Source organism: Phalaenopsis equestris, unplaced genomic scaffold (assembly GCF_001263595.1).
Source record: "Phalaenopsis equestris unplaced genomic scaffold, ASM126359v1 Scaffold000036, whole genome shotgun sequence".
In the NCBI taxonomy this organism is placed as follows: Eukaryota; Viridiplantae; Streptophyta; class Magnoliopsida; order Asparagales; family Orchidaceae; genus Phalaenopsis; species Phalaenopsis equestris.
In genome coordinates, this window is record NW_018164478.1 from 6,103,829 (window position 1) to 6,122,701 (window position 18,873).

Below are 18,873 nucleotides of genomic sequence, written 5' to 3' on the forward strand. Positions count from 1 at the left end.
GAAAAGAAGACATGTAAGGCATTGATATGTTTTTAAGCTCTCTCGGGAGAAAAGCATTGAGTTGCTAAAAACCTAGCTTTTTTCATTTTTTGGCCTTAATTAAGGTCTGATTTGAAAGGTAGAAACAGATTACTCTCACTGATTCTTAATTGGATCGAAGTTAAAATGGAGATTTATATTTCTAGTTGAAGTAATTATATCCATCAGTTGTCCTCTGTACCTTTAAGTTGTAATGCTTCCCTTAAACACATTAAAACTTGCCATTGGTAACAGTTACGTGAAAGATAGTAGAATTTGAAGCACAACAAAATCAGATTTAAATCTGAATGGTTGCATTGCATCCTTAAAGCTTTTTTTAGTCATTGTAACATCTGCAATTAGTTATTATCACAGCCTAGATTATAACATTTTCAAGACAAGAGTTGACGATGGGATGGTAGAGTTTTATTATTTTAACAATAAATAACGATCATTCAAAAAGTGGAGAGCCACTAGTTCTTAAGCATCTTCTAACCATATAGATTATCGAGTTTGTAATAGCATTTTCTAGTAAAAAAAGCTTTTAGCACAAAATACAAAAATCTTTCTGATACTTCTTTTCATTAGCTCCCTTTAATATCTCATGTCAATCATTTAACTCAAAAGGAACTTTTCCTGAAATAAATAGTTAAACAACATGTTAAGTTATACAGGAAATAAATAATTATATTTCTACAATATACTAATTCTTTCATGCATATCTCTAAAATGCATCCTATTTAAAAATAATTATACTAATATTTCATTTAAACAAAATTTTAAAACATTTACATTTCATTTTTTTATGAAGCCATCTCAAGGCCATCATCTAAAACATTATACAAGGTATATTCATTTTCATATCATTTTCCAAGTTTTGTCCATTTCTAATTCCATTTTCCTGCACAGGTGTGATAGCATATTCAGCTAGTATCATAGGGGAGAAGCTACAATCATTTCATTTGATTTTCATTTAAATTCTTTCAATCATTTAAAATATTCATTGAACTTTCAGTGCAGATGCAATATATGGAATTTTTTTAAAAATATGTTATAATGCTTATATGACTTCAATAAATTAAATGTTCAAATAATTTTCTCTACAACTATAAAGATTTAAACATTTTAAGCATGAATGTATTTAAATTTTAAAGAACTGAATTTTGTATAATTAGAAAGGTAATTGCTCACCTATACCTTTGAATGATATGTTTTGTCACATAATCTTTAGCGTCCATTTTCTCTAATGCTGTACCTAATCACGTGAATCATTTTTTCAATCATAATATTTACAGCATGATTTTATATTACATTCTTAATTTGTTGAATACATTTAACTTGCTATTTTTTGAATGTAATATTTCTAATTTAATTTTTAAAATATAAAAAGTAATATTTAATTAATTTTCATAACTTTGGAATCAATTTATAGCATTTCTAATTTAATTGCATACCTCAGCTAGTCTCCTTCCTTTGTTAAATTAGTTATTCATCTTCTAAATCTATTTCTCTCAAAATCCCAAAATACATGTTTATACAAATTAAAAAAACCAGTAAAATTATACCTCAAAATAAGCTCATTTCTTTGCATAATCTACTGTTACTACTTACTACAACCCAATCTTCAATCACCAACCAAACTTATTATTTTCCTTTAGTCAAATCCTAAATATTTCTTCAATTTTAAACTCATTTCAAATCTAAATATTTATACAAAATAAAAGGATTACACGTAAAATTTTATCTCAAATTCTCCATCTTAAATGTCGAGTTGCCTCTATAGCCTGTCATGCTTAAAACTAATGTTAAATCTATGTTTTTGTGGTTTTTTAGGACAACATGAACATTAAGACACACTTCAGAAATTTTTTCATGTCTGTCAAATGTGTTGTTACATCACATATCCATTTATTTCAAGTAGTTTGGTCTTTGTTGATTGTTATCGAACATAAAGGTCATAAATTACCCCTCAACTCTTACAAATGTTTTAGAATATTTACAACTGCTCAATCTTTTGACTTGAACTTCCATCATCAAACTGCCATGCTTGCTTTCTTGTTGCGTACCTATTCGACAAGTTGCATATTCTATCGTAGAAATTTTTCTTCCATTCGTCAAAGAACTCTTTAGCGTCGAGATATTTAAAACCCATTTAATATTTTAGAGTTCTATGATATTGCACTTTACCATTAAGATAATTGTAACCCATTTAAAAATTCAAAATATTAGACGAATTACCATTAAGATAATTGTAACCCATTTAAAAATTCAACATATTAGACCGAATTCAAGTTTTTCTTTTTATGTGGCAAAGATATTTTTTTATTAACATGGAAAAGGACAACACATGTCAAGTGATACCAGAGTTAACTAAATAACAACGAGAAATGCAACTTTTATTATTGAAAGCAAATAGGGTTTACAACAAACACACACCGAAATAAGAAACAGTAAAAGACACCAAACTAGGGCATGGCTCAAAGGTGGTGGGAAGGTTGCGGTAATGTAGCTGTGATTGAGGAAGATAGAAAGTTGGAATGGTGGAGGTGGCAATAGGGTATGTGAGGTGCTTGGCAGCTGGATAACAGCAAGGAGAAGGTTGTCGATAGGGCTGCAGCTAGGATAGGAGGTTGGCAACAGAATGCCGACAGAGCGATTCAGACAGGGTAGGCAGCTAGGATGAAGGTTGGGGAAGTAGAGAATTAGCAGAAAGGGAGATTGGTGGCAGAGAAGCAGCAAGAATGCTAGCATAGCAATTCCGGCAGGGGGCGGTAGTAGGTCAGGCGGCTGGGATGAAGGTTGGGGAAGCAGAGAAGGAAAGATAAATACCACCTCAGGATGAGTTACAACTAGAGCACATTTTTGCCTCCAGATACAACCTTAGGAGGGAGAATTGGAGACGCAGATGACTATCCCAATAGAAAATACGAGAAAATTGATATGGACACGATTAAAACAATATATATAGACCTAGAGCAACAAATGAGTGGACCTCAATACTCATAGGAGGCAAATCCATGCTTGGAAGGGCCAGTTGGTCCCTCCTTTGCCTGGACTGAATCAGCTCAGATCGGGATACCTGGCATTTTATCGTGTCTGGGCACTGGACTCCACATGTCATGGTGCATGTAAATTGCATTTAGGAGCGCTTGGTTTGTTGCATAGCCTTTTTGGTGAAAATCAAATCTTTCATGTAAATGTGTCAAACAAAAGGTAATGCGGCTAATTAGACTTCATTTACTTCGTTGTAAATTTATGAAGTTGAAATTTGAGATTGTAGAAATGCTTTTCTTTTATCTGTATTTGGTGAGGTTTTCTTGTTTTGCTTTTCAAAAACTTGATAGATTTTAGGAGAATTCGATTGTTTCTTTATATCAGTGTATTTCCTGATCTTCCAAAATAATCTTTGCCATTTTATTTATTTTGTTCACGTTAAATGTCGACCATTTGATGTCCCTGTTAGGATAGTAGATGTTTTAGATTTGACTTATGTTAAGAAAAGTAGAGGTGGACCTAAAAGACTTGGGCATGTTGTGTAAAAATTATCTTAATTTATTAGAATTAAATGAACATATGACACTCAATTGGACACAATAGAGAAAAAGAATTTATGTAGCCTACCGCACTTAGCGGGATAAAAACAATTTGTTGTTGGTGGTGGTGGTTGCTAATTGTCATAGTTTCATTTAGTTGAATTCAAATGTACTGTTTCACAAACAATATTGTGTAATGTTACATTCAACGTTTAATAGAAACTAGGCCACTTGGTTTTTGGCATGATCTCTTATGGTAGTTCTTGGAGTCAGCTTACCTTTTCTTTTCTTTTTTTTTAATTTTGATCTTTCCTTGATAAAATGCATCATCCAACACCTTAGTATACTGCAATTTTGTGATTAAACTTTTGCTAATCTTTTCGGCAGGTTTTCCTGGATTCATATAGATGATCTGGTGAGCCTCATCTATGAAGCTTTGAGGAATCCATCCTATAAAGGTAGCATGCTGTGTGCCATGCTGAAATTGTAGCAATTTATGTTAAGATCATTTTGTGAAATTCCTTATGGCACATTTTCTATTTATTAAGAGGAAAATACGAGGAAAAGCTATTTGTCCGAGTTGGAATATTTAGTTTGCATTTCTTGAACTATTTTGTCTATAGATTTTATGTTAGGAGTTGCATCTAGTGATAGTTTTCGTTGAAATTAATGTGTGAGCAAATTTTTAATATGTTAATTTTCATCTACCCTCTACCCTTTGCCCCTTAATATGACTTGAGTCATGAATTTTACCCCACCCTCTATTATTGAAAAAAAAAAACCTTAAACTTACACTCTTTAGCATATATAGATTTAATCTTTGTGATTTTTGTTACACTTAATTTTCATCCTTTATCTTTTCTATTTAACAATGGCTATATGCTACAATATATTTTCTTATATTTCTATTTATTGAGTTTTTGTTCAAGTAACATGTTGTATTTGGAATCCTTCAATGCCATGCCATGCCTTACAATGATGCTTGGTTAAATACGTAATTTATAAGGTATGATATATTAATCTTGAACAAAACATTATAAATTATAGTAAAATATAGAATAATCTAGTAAATTACCTATAATCCTTATAAAGTGTTTTTTTTAACAATAACTACCATAATAATATTTGAGAAAAACTTATTAAGTAAAGCTTTGAAAGAGATAATCATAATGTGCCTAGTCAACTTACAGTTGTTAGTATTAATGATAAATCATTTCATAATCGTCATTTACTTGGTTTACTTATTTTTTATCTTGAAATATTATACTATTACTTTAAAATATGTCATGTGGGTGGCTCTATTTTGATTGGTCATAATAAGGTAATAAACTCTATTAGACCTACATATATCACAGTGTTGAAAACCCAACTTTCACCCGCTCCTTGCATTCTACTTCGTCTTTTGACTTTTGAGCTAATAAACTTGAGTTTCTTAGTTTATTATTGATGGAACGAGTAAGTATTGGTTTAGTGCTTACAAGTAATTGACTTTTAATGTAGGTATTTTATATGTTACATTTAATACATTAAAACGAATCAATTTGTATCCATCGACTTCCAAATCTGTCAATGCATGCTACTTTTCTTGGAATAGTTGAAATCTCAATTCAATGCTACAAGGCAATAGTTTCAATGAATAGTGAATTAAATGAATAATTAGTATTGCTTAGGATTAAATTGTTTAAATTGTAAAATAATATATTTAAGCAAATATATTTTAATTACATGTGTCCCTAACAAGGTATAGAGTTTTATAAAAATGGTTCATTTTTTTATGAGATGCAATGACACAGGTGCGTCAGGGACGCTAGAACACACCGATCGATTGAACCGGCTGGCAAATACTCCCGCAAGTCCAATGGACCGAGTCCAAGTAGGATGATTTGAGCATTTTGTAGAGGGGGTGGGACTATCGCCCTTCCTTTGGTGCTCTTCTCCGTATAGAAAGTGTTTAATAGCTATTTTTTTGGATTTTTCTAGCCTCACTCCCCTTCCTTTGTTGTGGGAGTTTCCTTCTTTATTTCTTTCCTTTTCTTCTTCATTGTGAGTCTATAAATCGCTGCTTTCTGATCGAGGGTTCAGTTTTTTTCTCGGTTTGCTTTCAGATTTTTTGTGGAGTTTTTTTCCATCTTGCTGGTGTTGTATCCAAAAACAGGTGATGCTCCTGTTGTATCCTGCTCCGAGTTGGCGTTGTATTTTTCCAATCTTTTCCTATCTTCTTCTTGACCCCTTCTCCTACCCCTTTCCTAGCCATCTTCCTCCAATAGTTCTGTCGTTGCCCCTACTGCCACCGCAACCTGCTATCCAGCCATCCAGTCCCCACATTCCACTCCCTCTCCCTACAACCACCTAGTTGCCCAGCCATCCAAGCCATCTACTCGCATCCTGCTATCCCTTCCCTGCAACAACCCCTGTTGTCCAGCCCACCTACAACCTACTTAACACCGTTCTAACCTAGCAAACAGGCACTTAGTCTTCCCCGCCTTTTCTTACCACCTCACTGACGCCACCACCACCTTCAAATCTCCTCCTCCAGCCCTAACCAGAGATTAGTCTATTATTGTATTTCCTTTTCCGTTTAATTTAGTACTAATAAAGTTTGTTTGTGCATTACTTATTATTTCTTACCTAGTTCCGTTATTATGCAAAAAATGAGATATAGAAATATTTGAGTATTTGAATTTAACCTCTAGAAGATTGTGTATTTCAATTCTTTTCTTTGTTAGAATTTTATACCTAAAATTTACTCCCTTAATGGTTAGTCAAACAAGTGAAAAAAATAAAAAAAAATACTTTGCCTCGTATCCTCCTTTTCTCATGTTAGATCGTTAATAATTGTTATGGCTTTTAAAAATACAAATTCAATCACTTTGAATTTTATCATTAGATACTATTTCTTCTAACAATTTTAGGAAGCTTTCAATACATCTCTCGTTATCCTTATTTTCTCATTAGCTTGATCAACAAATTGGAGGCCCGTCAAATATCTCCCTCAAGTTGCAACATAACATAGAGTTATGCATTTTCTATCGTGCAGTGTTTCATATGGTGTATTTTTAATACTAGATTGGTATTTTTTGTTAAATACAAATTCTATCAATAGAATATGCTCTTTCCAACTAAAATTATGTAGTATCAGCATCTCCTCTAATACCTTAATAGCTCTTTATAATTGGTTATCAATCTGTTGATGAAATGCTATATTGAATTGAAATCTAGTTTCCAAACTATATGCATGCTTTTCCCATAATCCTATGAAGTTAGTTTTCTTCACAATAAATTAAGCCAATTTTTCACTAAATTTGTTTGATAAATAAGCTCAAAGTATGCCAACTTTATCGATTTATCAATTACAATCTAAATATAATCATTCTCTAGTCTTAATTTTGAAATTTCTATGATATAGTTTATTAATTATATCTTCTTCTTTTTCCCTCTGGTGTTCGCAATGATTGTAACATTTGATTAGACTTTTCATATTTAGCTTCTATCACTTAATAAAATTCATATTTTGCTATATATTCAACTGCATCTTTTATCATGTGCGACCGAGAAATACATTTTAAATTTTTATGCATTTTGGTGCTCTCTAGATGAATTGAGGAACTTGTAATGAGCCTCATATAATATCTCTTGTATCAACTCTTGTCTCCTGGAATCCAAAGATCTATATTGCTTATGATCCACCATGTTTAAATCTATACTAATATATTTTCTCGTGTTTGCTCGTAATTGATTGATTAGCTTTCGATATTCTTTAGTAACATGCTACGTATCATTGATTTTTTTTTCTCTAAAGGAGGTTGTACAGTAATCTGATTTAAATGCTACGTATCATTGACCTCTAATTATAAGCCTATATATATCTCTACTCAACCCTACTTTATGAGTTAAAATGCAGCTTGCATTTTTGCTAGACTTTCTACTTAATGTATTTGCTATGGCATTTGCCTTTTCAAGCCAAACTATAGATCAAGGTTATAAGTTTTTATCGGCTCTAATCATTTATTTTGTCTCAAATTGAATTATTCTTATATAAAAGTACATTTTAAATTTTTATGATGCGTGAATATTTCATATCTTATCCCATTTAGATAATGCCTTGTAATTTTAACAGCAAAAGCAATTGAATTTAACTTCAAATCATGTGTCAAATAATTTTAATCATATGATTTTAATCGTAAAAAAGCATATGCATTAACCTTTCTATTTTGCGTTAAAGCATGTTTTAGACTCTTTAAAAATACATTACTGTATATTTAAAATCTCTTTAATTTAGATGAAATTATTGACATTGATTTAGATGTCAAGCATCTCATTAAATTCTTAAAAGATTTATTTATTGCTTATTAGTTTAATCAAATTTAATTTTATTTTTGGTCATCTACATAATGTAATTGCAATTTGTGAAAAAGTCTCTTTCAGGACGGTTAGGAGAATGCAGGAAGATTGGTGGCCAGGTGTTGGGGTGAAGATGGGATAGCTGGACAGCACTGATGTGTTGCAGGAAAGGGCTGGGCAGCTGTAATACGCTGCAAGAGGGGTGACGGGATGTTGGGGTGAAGGTTGGAGATGCCGGTGGCTAAGAGGAGTGGAGGAGAGAGGGCCGGACAGCGGGATGGCTATAGGAGGGGCGGCAAGCAAGTAGGATGAAAGGGAAAGGTTGATGTAAGTTGGGAAGATAATCACCACCTTGGGAGAAAAATACAACCGGAGCACCACCCAATTCATCGGATAGGTCATAGGCGGCTGTCTGCACAGAATTGAAATAAAAAATCAACAATATTGAACCCTAATTATCAGAAACAGTACATATAAGGACTCAATCAGGATAACACAATAAAGATAAGAGGAAGCGAGGGGCAGGCGGCTTAGCCGCCCTCTTTTTAGTCTACCCCATCCAATTCCCAGCTGGACCGACCTTTATGCCAGCCAGTTCAACCGGGTGGCTTTTCCCGCACCCACTTACGCTTTTTCCCGAACCTGCATTGGCCGCAAAACTGTAGTAGATCGCGGCACCGTAGCAAGGAGCGAATACACTGTTTTTAGGTAGCTACCGCGTCTGTCTCTCAAGGTTGGGAGAGCTTTCACCTCATCAGTCAAAATTTTTGTCTCCTCATAGTAGTCAATTCAATCCTGTCGGCGATGTTGAAAGTTTGCGGTAAGTCAACCGTGTAGGCGGAGTCATTCCAAAGAACATCTTGATAGAATATGTATTCGTCCTCTTGCGGTACAACCTAAGCTGGCACTGTAGATAGACGAGTATTCTCACAAATCAGGTATCGAGCCTATTCCTAAAATCTGATCTCATTTGGACTGGAACAATCACTATAAATCTCTCTGGAACCTGAACTGGAGTGCTTCAGACCCTTTTCAACAACGTTAGCCTAGCTCTTTCGTAGGGCTGTTAATATTGCTTGAAGGAATGTTGCTAGATGTTTAGTCCAGTTTCAAGATTTTGTCCGGCTCAGATTGAAATGTATTGACCCGATTAATGAGCCAACTTTAGAGCACTAAACTTGAATTGAATCGAATTTTGATTAAATTTTGAAATATTTACATCAATGCATGATCCATCTCTGCCTCTCTCCCTCATTATCTTTGACAGTATATGACGGATTGCATTAATTCATGAACGTGTTTTGCATGTATGAAGGCACCAAAATAAAAGTATATTAGTTTTATTGTGGATTGAGATCTAATAGCCATTTCTTGCTCGGATCAACATTGTATCTAATCATTGTTGATCTGAACTTTTGACCGGATTGAATTAGCAACCATGCATACTCTTGGATCAGAGAAATTTCCAGAATATACATGACATCTTTTGCTTACCAAATTCAATTTTTCTGAAAGAGAAGAAAAACACTATAAATTGTCAGGTGTTATCAATGGAACTGCACCTAATCCAGTCCGATTATCGGAGATGTGTGATCAGCTGGGGGAAGTTATGGGCCGTCCGTCATGGCTTCCTGTTCCAGATTTTGTGCTCAAAGCAGTGCTTGGTGAAGGCGCCTCAATAGTATGTCCCATGCATAATTCATTCAAGTTTTATGACTGCGAGAATCTGAATCTGCCATTGTTGCAGGTTTTGGAAGGACAGAAGGTGATCCCAGTTAAAGCAAGAGAATTGGGTTTCAAATTTAAATACCCTTTTGTCAAAGATGCTCTCAGGGATATCGTTTCATCTGGAAGTACTTAGGCTATTGTAGTGGTTTTTGTATCAATTATATCATTATGATCCAGTAAAACTTTGTATGATGGTGGTAGACACATGCATGATTTTGTTCACTCTGATGCTCTGACATTTCCATTTCAGGCCTTCTGGTTGGTGCCAAGATGTGCTATAAATCATTCATGTAATGGTTGGTGATTCAACTTCTATCAGATTTTATTATTATTATTATTATTAATTTTTTTATTTTGATAGATGAGGGATAAATCATAGAACATGATGCTCAAACTTGATTTTGGATGGACTATTTCTGTCGTTTGATTTTCTTTCTTCAAGATTCATGAACAACGTTGAAGCTCATTTTAATTTGGGATCAATTTAAAAAAAAAAAAAACTATAAAGTCAATAAATAGATTTGTATTTAAAAAATGATAATATTTCATTCAGTAAAATGATTAACTTCCCAAAAATTATCTTCACTACTTTTATAAGTTAATTTATTTTAAAAATTTGAGTTTATTAAAAATAATAATATTTCCTAAAAATTATCTTCACTACTTTTATAAGCTAATTTATTTTAAAAATTAAAAATGCATAAAAAAACATTAAACAAACATAAGTAAAATATACAAAAAAAAAAAAAAAAATCCAAAAGAAATCCCATACAAGACCCAAGCAATTCAAATAGGAAGTTTTGATCGAATAGGAGCATGCTCCTAAGCAGCTTCCTCAAGAGCACATTCATTCACCCATAATACCAGCAATGTTCATAAAAAGTTTAACAACACATTTTAAACACCCAAAGAAGATTGTCAGATAATATGCACATCTGAATGCTTTTCAGGTTTAACTGTTGATAAACAGTAATCTAGCCATGAATAAACTCACTCAAAAACATGGCACAACTTTGAAGGGAAGGAAAGAAAACAGAAACTTCATGGTGTAAGTCTGATCCAAAATCAGGACAACGTTCGATAAGGTTTACTCGCAAAGACGAGAACTCATTGCTTCAATCGCCTTCCTCTTTCCCATAATTGTAAACAATTTCAACCTGTATCAAACATGCATTTCTTGAAATAAACTGCTAAAACAATACCACTAACATTTACAGATGAGGATGATCAAATTTTCAGGTTCGGTTAAAACAAAATGTGGGGCTAAACATCAACTTAGTCAACAATCACCAGTAATTACACATATTTTAAATCACTTTCACATAAAAATCAATCAACTTTGATGTAACTGCTTATTGCGTGATTTGGGAACTTCAAAACTAATGCTTTCAAGTATAAAACATACTAGAGCACGTAAAACCTTGAAATAACTACGTTCCTTCTGACCAAGTTTCGTAAAGGCTGTAGAAGCAGCCCAGAAAATGACCGGATAGCTTTTTGTCAAATCAATCAGACCATGAGCATTATGAACCAGCTTGAAACTATTTTTAGGATATCTCTGGGATATGCAGCTCTTTTTTCATAAAAGATAATAAGGTAATTATTCAATTATTCATTTTAAATTCTGATATGATGGGTATTCATAAGGCAATAATGTTATTATTATTTACTTAGTGATAGTTTCAAGTTTTTTGATTTCTTAGTATTTTAATCCATTAATAAACAAGATAACAGACCTTAGTTTAATATCAAAAAATGTTATTTATTATTTACTTGGAGATGTTTCCAGTTTTTTTAATTTCTTGGTATTTTAATCGATTAGTAAACATGATAACAGATTTAGTTTAATATCAGCTTCCTCTAAATCATTAAATGATTCCAAGTTATATTTGTTAAGATAATATACTTATTTGGTTGTATTCATTTACATTAGATGTAGTTCACACAATGAGATGTTAAAAAGCTATGCTGTATGCATATCTTCCCAGGAATGCTATGTTGCTTCCAAGTAAAAAAACATGAATTGCCAAATAGGTAATATTTCATTCTTATATTGATTAGGTTCCTAATAGTTTTATGCTTGAGCATATAAACTCGACGAAAAATTGCATACAAAAATGCAGGAAATAAAAGGTTTTATGGTCCAGGATTTCAGAAAGAAATTTCAATAAAAGATATCATAAGTCTTAAATTCCACCAACAAAGACTTTCTCAACAAATCATAGTAGTTAAGTTTGATGTTAAATACATTAAAAGAGTGTGCAAATAACAAATATGGAGTATAAGATTAAAGCAAATAGATTCTAGTTTGGGCATGTATAATGCTTAACTAAAAAAAATATACCGTAAAGATGATGAAATAAAAAAACAAGGTGAAATAAATTAAAATGAAAAAAAAAATGAGAAAGAGGCCAAGAATAACAACGTTAGAAGTTATGCAAAAAAATTTGTATAAATTAAGATTAGTACGTAAAGCTCAATGAAATGAATGACAAAGCAAAATGCCAAAAGGCAATTACAAATTAGGATAAAGCTACTAATGAAGAAATGATGTAATGAGAAGATAAATAAGAAGTCACAAAGGCATAATTGATAAGATCATAAGTCCCTGCCAATTATGAGATCGTGAGAACATCAAAAATGATCAATTGATCATGAGAAATCAAAAGCAATGATTTGACCATCAAATGATGTGTTTTTGCATCTGTTTTTTTAGCATAAATATATTAAGAGCAACATTAGACTCAAAAAGGGGCATCATGATCAAGAGCACAAGTTATAGTGACAAAAGATACAAATATATGGTTTAGAAATCAAAATGTGAGAGATCAAGGGATGTGACCAGAACAACAAGAGCGCAAGTAATTAGTAATGATCGTGATAAGAAATATTTAATAATAAAAGAATAAAAAATGACTAAGATTGAACCAGATTGAATCCATACAAGACGGCTCAAGAAGAGCCCTCCGATCTTTGTTTAATTAGAACATAAATGCAGCATCCATTCATAAGAGGAAAAAAAAAGTAGCCAATACTCTTCAATTTGTTTGGAGGCAAATAATGCCAAAAAGAATAGCAATGCATTAAGATATTTTTCAATCATTATTTTTTATTAGGAGGCTTAAAAGAGCATATATGTAACTCCTTTGTTCTCCAAAGTAGGTATGCGTCACCCAAACTACTAACAGTCTTACTATTCGAAAAATAACAAGTAGACCTTAATGGGTATCAGCACCAGTAGGCAAAGTGATCCAAATGAAAGCCCATATTCCATGACAAACAAGGGAAGAATACTTCCAGAAACCAAATTAAGTAATACTAAAAGCACAACCCAAATGTTTCACCCTCATTGGAGGACTTCAAAATTTTAATTTGTAGTTTCCTATAGAAATAACCTCCAAGGTTAATTACTTCTTCAAGGCTAATCACGTGCCTCGAGAAAAGATTCATTGTGATGGCTTTTTATACAATCCAAACTATTAAGATGCTATTGAGAAGACCGTCACTCACATGCTTACAAGAGGTGTATGGGTGTAGAATGACAAAACCAATCAAGATCTCATAGTCCTTTAGTTTTAAATCTGTCGCCACACAATGATCTAAATTGTCAATAGACAACAGAAGGAATCCTTATAGACCAAAGGTGGAAGCTTGCGAAGGAGGCAAAATTTGCATTTAAACTGACTAACAATTGGCCCTTGGATCTATCAAATGCACCATATGAATGTTTGGCCATTGGGAACATCCAGACTTTCCCTTGGTTCGATTATTACTGCGAACAATGAGACTACAGTTCAAAGTTCTTGTGTAGCATATCCTTCAGTATTATTCTTTCAAAGCAATACATACATTAAGTTTTTAAATTTTTTTGTAATTTGCATTATGCTTTTTTTTATTATTTTAGTTATGTTTACGTCCATAAGATTCTATTAGGTTTTATTCCCTAAGAGTTTCCACACTATTCACTTCAACAACCTCCTAACATCCCCATGTATGCACCATTATGCTATCCAACCATGCTTTAAGCGATGTGCATAATAGACACCTTCAGAAATCGCAGTCAAAGTATATTTAAGCAAAGGATATTTAAACTCACCCTGCTTAGAAAAATGCTCAAAGGCTTTCAACATTAGCACGAAAATGTATAGAATAAAATTTCCCTAACACATTGAAACAACACTCAAGGGCACTTATTTTGCATTTTTCCAACCATTTTGGATATCACCCATGGGTACTTGAAATTTTTGCAATTTTTTTTTTTTTTCATTTTAACATAAGATGCGGAAGTTGGGGCGAGGATCAAGACACAAAATTCTATCTTTTCCATTCTTCTTTTCCTTTCTCTCAATTTTTTTAACATTTCTTTTTTATTTTTCCATTTTCTATTTGACTTTTATTTATAATATTTTAAATAAAAGCACTTTCCTTAACTATATGTGTCTGCGCGCGCGCGTATATAAAGAGAAAGAGAAAGAGAGAGAGAGAGAGAGAGAGAGGGGAAGGAGCTGTGGAACTAGCGAGGGAAAGCAAGGAAGAGGGAAGAAAATGAGAGTAAGAGAAAAGAAAGAAGGGGATGTTTGATTTGCTGAAAAAAAAAAGTTACTGTAAAAAAAATGCTATGTAAAAGTAATGCATTGTATTTTGAATACTTAAAAGTTGTTTGGTTCTATGTAAAATAAATGCAGGACTTCACATTTTCTTGTTGGTTTGAAGAAAAATAAAATTAATATATGTGGTTGGCAAAGATGGGTATTTTGTGGCCAACTGGCGATGAGTTGCAATTGTCAAAGGCGGTGGCCAATGGCGGCGTGCAACACTTAAACAAAGTGGTGGATTTAAAATTTGCTCAAACCCAACAAAGTCCAAATGCATTGAAAATAAACTTAAGAATGAATTCGAAATGAATTATAATTTTACACTAAATTTGGAATTCATTCGACCAAACACCAAAATTTTAGACTTTTGCCAAAAAAAAAAATGCAATGTACTCCTTATGCAACAAACCAAACAGCCCCTAAGTGTGGGAAAGAGATTTAGAGAGAGGCGTGAGGAACAAAAAGGAGAATAAAGTAAGAAGAAAAGATAAGCAAAAGGTTGTGAGAATGAAGGAGAGCTCACCAATGCGCTTGAGTTAGAAACAAGGGAAGTCAAGTTGCTAGGCCAAAGAGTTCAGAGGTAAGGGAGTTCTGAGGTCGTTGACAGGGAAGTGATAAATTTGTCGGTGAGTGGGGTAAAAGCATTAGCTAAGAGCATTGGCACAACAAAATGGATGGAGGTTCAAAAAAAGTTAGGTCTAGTGTTGGCTGGAGCACAAGAGCATTTGTCAGTTTTCATAGAGACATACGATAATAGGGTCACTCGATGGGTTCGTGAGAGCAATGACAGGGTGTGATCGGGTCATCCGACGTGATAATTGTGAAAGAGAACAAGAGAGGACGGTCAATTTGGTGGCATATTAATGAGATAAGGTCCCTATGAAAGTATCATGCAATGCTACAGCATGATTATTATTATGATGTGTGTGTGTGTGTGTAGCGCACGCACGCGTGTGGCTGTCTTTAAATTTTAATTTAAAGGTGAATTTTTTATAGTTTTTTTTTAATATAATCATTTAAATATCTAATAAATATTAGTTTGAGCAAAATACTTAACCTATATGTACTTGTGAAAATTTACACTAGTTGATATAATATATTTTTTTAATTTATTTTTTTATAACAAGTGTTATTCTTAAAAAGTTTTTATTTACATATTTCAACTTCTCATCTGGTGTGCGTGGATAAGTTCCTTGAACTTTTTCCTGCTACAACTAATACAATTTGGGTGCTCTTTTTTTAGGGTTTTTTATATTTTGGACATAATAAGAGTCTCTTTCATGAGACAAGAGGGCCTTTGAGCAAAATCACGTCCAAAATTCATCATTTTTTGGGCTATATGGAAATGTAAGTCTTTAATAAATATTTTCAGCAATCTAAACGTGAAAGCAATACATTCTGCAAAAAAAACAATATTTTGATGAGTTTGATTTGTGCAATGCATCATAAGATTAAGATTAAGCCTATTAGCAGTCCAATCAAAGCGATAATGAGGAAAATTTTTTGGTAATTTCACAATTCTGATTGCATCAGTGAAATCATTTCGTAAGATAAAAATGCTTGAACGATTTTGATTATGATTGAGATACTTTGACATGATTTCATGTCATGTTGTATTCAACTATAATTATTAACTTCAATTTTTTTACTAGGTTCGCTTTGTATCGCACCGTAATAGATGTACAAATTAATAGGTGATAGTTTGGAATGGCAATGCCATTAATATCATGCTGAAAAATTTGATGACTAAAAAATATAAAAAGCAAAACAGATGCGGCAAGAGATGATTGATTATGCAAGATTCATATAAAATTTTTTTTCACGTAAAAGATAAGAATATAGAATTTTTTTTAACTTTGCAGTTCAAAGATTTCCAATAATGAATTAATACACTGGCTGCATAAACAAGCAAAAAGAATCCATAAGTATGACTTACCCCCTGTGGTGGAACTGGATTCCTTGTGAACTTGGAACCACCAGGAGCCCAAGGAACTGAAAATGAGAAAACAAAAGAATATACCAGTTAGCATAATCTATGGCAAAGCAAGGATCCTTATTGCTTAAACATCGACCTTTCATTACTGGCCCACTCTCTTCTTGATCAAATGCTGGAAAAATTTGAAATAACTATTTGAGAAAATTCCATTTTTAAGGTAGGGATAATTACATAGCAGTTGAAACATTGTTATTAACAAAAATAGAAACTAGATAATTTTTTGAACTAATAAGCTAATGCATTCATGCATGTCATGATCAAATCAATAAAAATTTTATAGAAAAAGAAAAATATGAGTCAAGCGGCCGGCTTGGATACAACCCTAGAAGAGGAAAACCTGGATGTCGGTGACTGTCCTGACAGAAAACACCATAAAAATTGACTTCCAAACCTTAATACAACACATATATAAAAAAAGATTACAAATGAATGAAAGATAATAGGAAAGAAAGCATAAAAAGGAAAACGGGACTGTTTTGGCAGCCCGTCTCCCGCAATATTGAATCCTGTGATACAATAGCAGCTGCAGTATAGCGTAAATTCCATTTAGAAAAGCTCCCGAGTCAGTTTTACTTTGAATTTTGATATTTGTGTGAGAATTCAGAAAAAAGGATGAAAGATGGTGCTGGTTTTGTAAATATCAATGTTTCGAGTGTTATGTACGTAAATTGCCCCATTTAAGATAATGAAAAGCATTCCCTTAAAGTAAAATGAACAGCCCACAAGCCAAAAGGAGAAACCCCAGATAAGTTTCAAAATAATTGTGCAGATTGTTTGCACTGCAACTAATAACAAAGTTCAATTTAATCAAAATACTGGCAAGAAGATGAGAGAATGAATTGAAAATTTTCATATCAAATAAGAGTTCAAAAACTTCATAATTTATTTGATTTACTTATCTTTTCATCATGAAAAAGAAAGCATACAGGAAATAATCATAGAAGGCAAAAGTGCATAAAGGATTCTAAACAAACAACACAACAACAAGATACAAACAATCCTGACGAGGAGGAACTCCAGGTTGATGGTGCAAAGCAAACAACTGCGGTGAAAGCAAGAGAGGTATTAGGCCGTTGGAGAGGTGTCGAATTATAGCTGGAGGGGGTAGAGAAGTCGTCAAAGGCTGGAATCCGGAGTGCAACTGGCTGCGACCTGCAGGGAAACTGCAGGAAGGAGGTGCGGCAGCTAAAGAAGGAAGAGGGGCAGTGGGCAGGATGTGGCAGGGGTGACTGCGGCCTGCAAGTAGAAAGGAGAGGGTTCATCGATCTGTTGATTGCCGTCGGTGGTTGCTGAGGCATGCAAGAAGAGTAGGGGCGGCAGTCTGCTGGCAACTGAAGGGCTGCAAAAGCCTGCTGAAAGGACAGAGGAGGTGTGATGGCTTGCTAGTGGCTGCGAAGCGGGTTGATAGCGGCAGGAAGGATGGAAGGATAAATAAATATCTCGGTGGGGTCTAGCTATAGCCAAAGCACCACCCGAACTCGTGGGGACGATCATCATCTCGGACGCGAGACAACTAGAGCACTTCCTCGACATCTGATATAGCCCCTGAAGGGGAAAACACCAAGGTTAAAACCTGAATTCATATAAGCATATCACTTTCAATTTATAAAGAGGACTCATTTTAGGAAACTTTTTTAAGACAAGAAAGGAGAATAAAATATGGTTTCAGATTTTTTAAGAAAGGGTATTAAAATAAGGAAGGAGAATGAAATAAAATCAGGATTCAGATTTTAGGAAAAGATTTAAATTAGAAAGGGCTTAGGAAGGAAAATAAGAAAGGAAGTAAAGAAAAGAAAAGGGAAAGGAGGAAAAAGAAAAGCAGGGGAGAGGGGGGAGGGCGGCAACCCCACTCCCTTGAGGACCGGCCAATACAGCCAGGCTCGACCGAGCCCAAGCGGTCCTCCCAGTGAGCCCCGCGTCAGTCTCAAAAGGCCTTGAACATCAATGCAAACGGAAGATAAAATAAATTTCATAAGGTTCTCAAAAAATCATATAGTACCAATTCATGATAATGCAAACATGTAAAATTAGGATGAGAGCATAATTTTGCAACCACTCCTTGGCAGTGGACTTTCTAAACTTAGTTCATGGATATCTGTCATGAGCATAGAGCCTTATCAACCCCAATAATTAGAACATAGAGGATCATACTCCATATATAGCACTTACACCCTCTCCTTAACTCCATATATAACACTTGCAACCCTCTCCTATAAATAGGACGGCCTGCCTCAGAGCATGCACAGAGCATAGTGATATGAATCTATAGTTTAAATTTAAGTTTGAGATTTTTCAAAATGGTTGCATACTATGCGAGTAGTTGCTCAATTCTTGAGGTGAGATTACAAGGAAATTTCATTTTCTAAAATACAAACTTTTATTCATCGCTCTATTTTTATATTTATATATAATTATGTTCTCGTATATTGACAGACCTAAACTTCTATTGGCATTGAACTTACACATTGGTACTAATTTTGCAACTTAATATTGTAGTAGGATAGTATATATAATAGAGCTTGCACATTCCTGCATATGTTGTCAATCAAGGTCATGAATTATAAAATGTGCAATTAAACTTATGCATATGAGTCAATAAACTTGTGCTAGCAAGATATGATATCAGATAATTTTTTAGTCTTTGAAATGAGACTCTTAATTT

General features: G+C 33.5%; 2 protein-coding genes across 4 annotated transcripts in view; one reads left to right on the top strand and one right to left on the bottom strand.

Moving 5' to 3' along the window:
• Positions 1-9,959, top strand: part of LOC110018745 (epimerase family protein SDR39U1 homolog, chloroplastic) — a 129,485-nt gene extending 119,526 nt beyond the window's left edge. For 2 of the 3 annotated variants that reach the window (XM_020716158.1, XM_020716160.1), the window contains exons 8-10: positions 3,939-4,009; positions 9,434-9,573; positions 9,640-9,955. In XM_020716158.1, the coding sequence (XP_020571817.1) occupies positions 3,939-4,009; positions 9,434-9,573; positions 9,640-9,753 (325 nt within the window). In that variant the 3' untranslated portion in view covers positions 9,754-9,955. Of the gene's footprint in view, positions 1-3,938; positions 4,010-9,433; positions 9,574-9,639 lie in introns of all 3 variants that reach the window. The other variant, XM_020716159.1, reaches the window with a different exon arrangement.
• Positions 9,960-10,403: 444 nt separating this feature from the next.
• The window catches only part of LOC110018979 (NADH dehydrogenase [ubiquinone] 1 beta subcomplex subunit 9), a 43,573-nt gene continuing 35,103 nt past the window's right edge, over positions 10,404-18,873 (bottom strand). Inside the window, exons 5-6 of the mRNA XM_020716492.1 lie at positions 16,152-16,207; positions 10,404-10,777 (exon numbers count right to left, since the gene is read on the bottom strand). Of these exons, the coding sequence (XP_020572151.1) occupies positions 10,736-10,777; positions 16,152-16,207 (98 nt within the window). The 3' untranslated portion in view covers positions 10,404-10,735. The remainder of the gene's footprint in view (positions 10,778-16,151; positions 16,208-18,873) is intronic.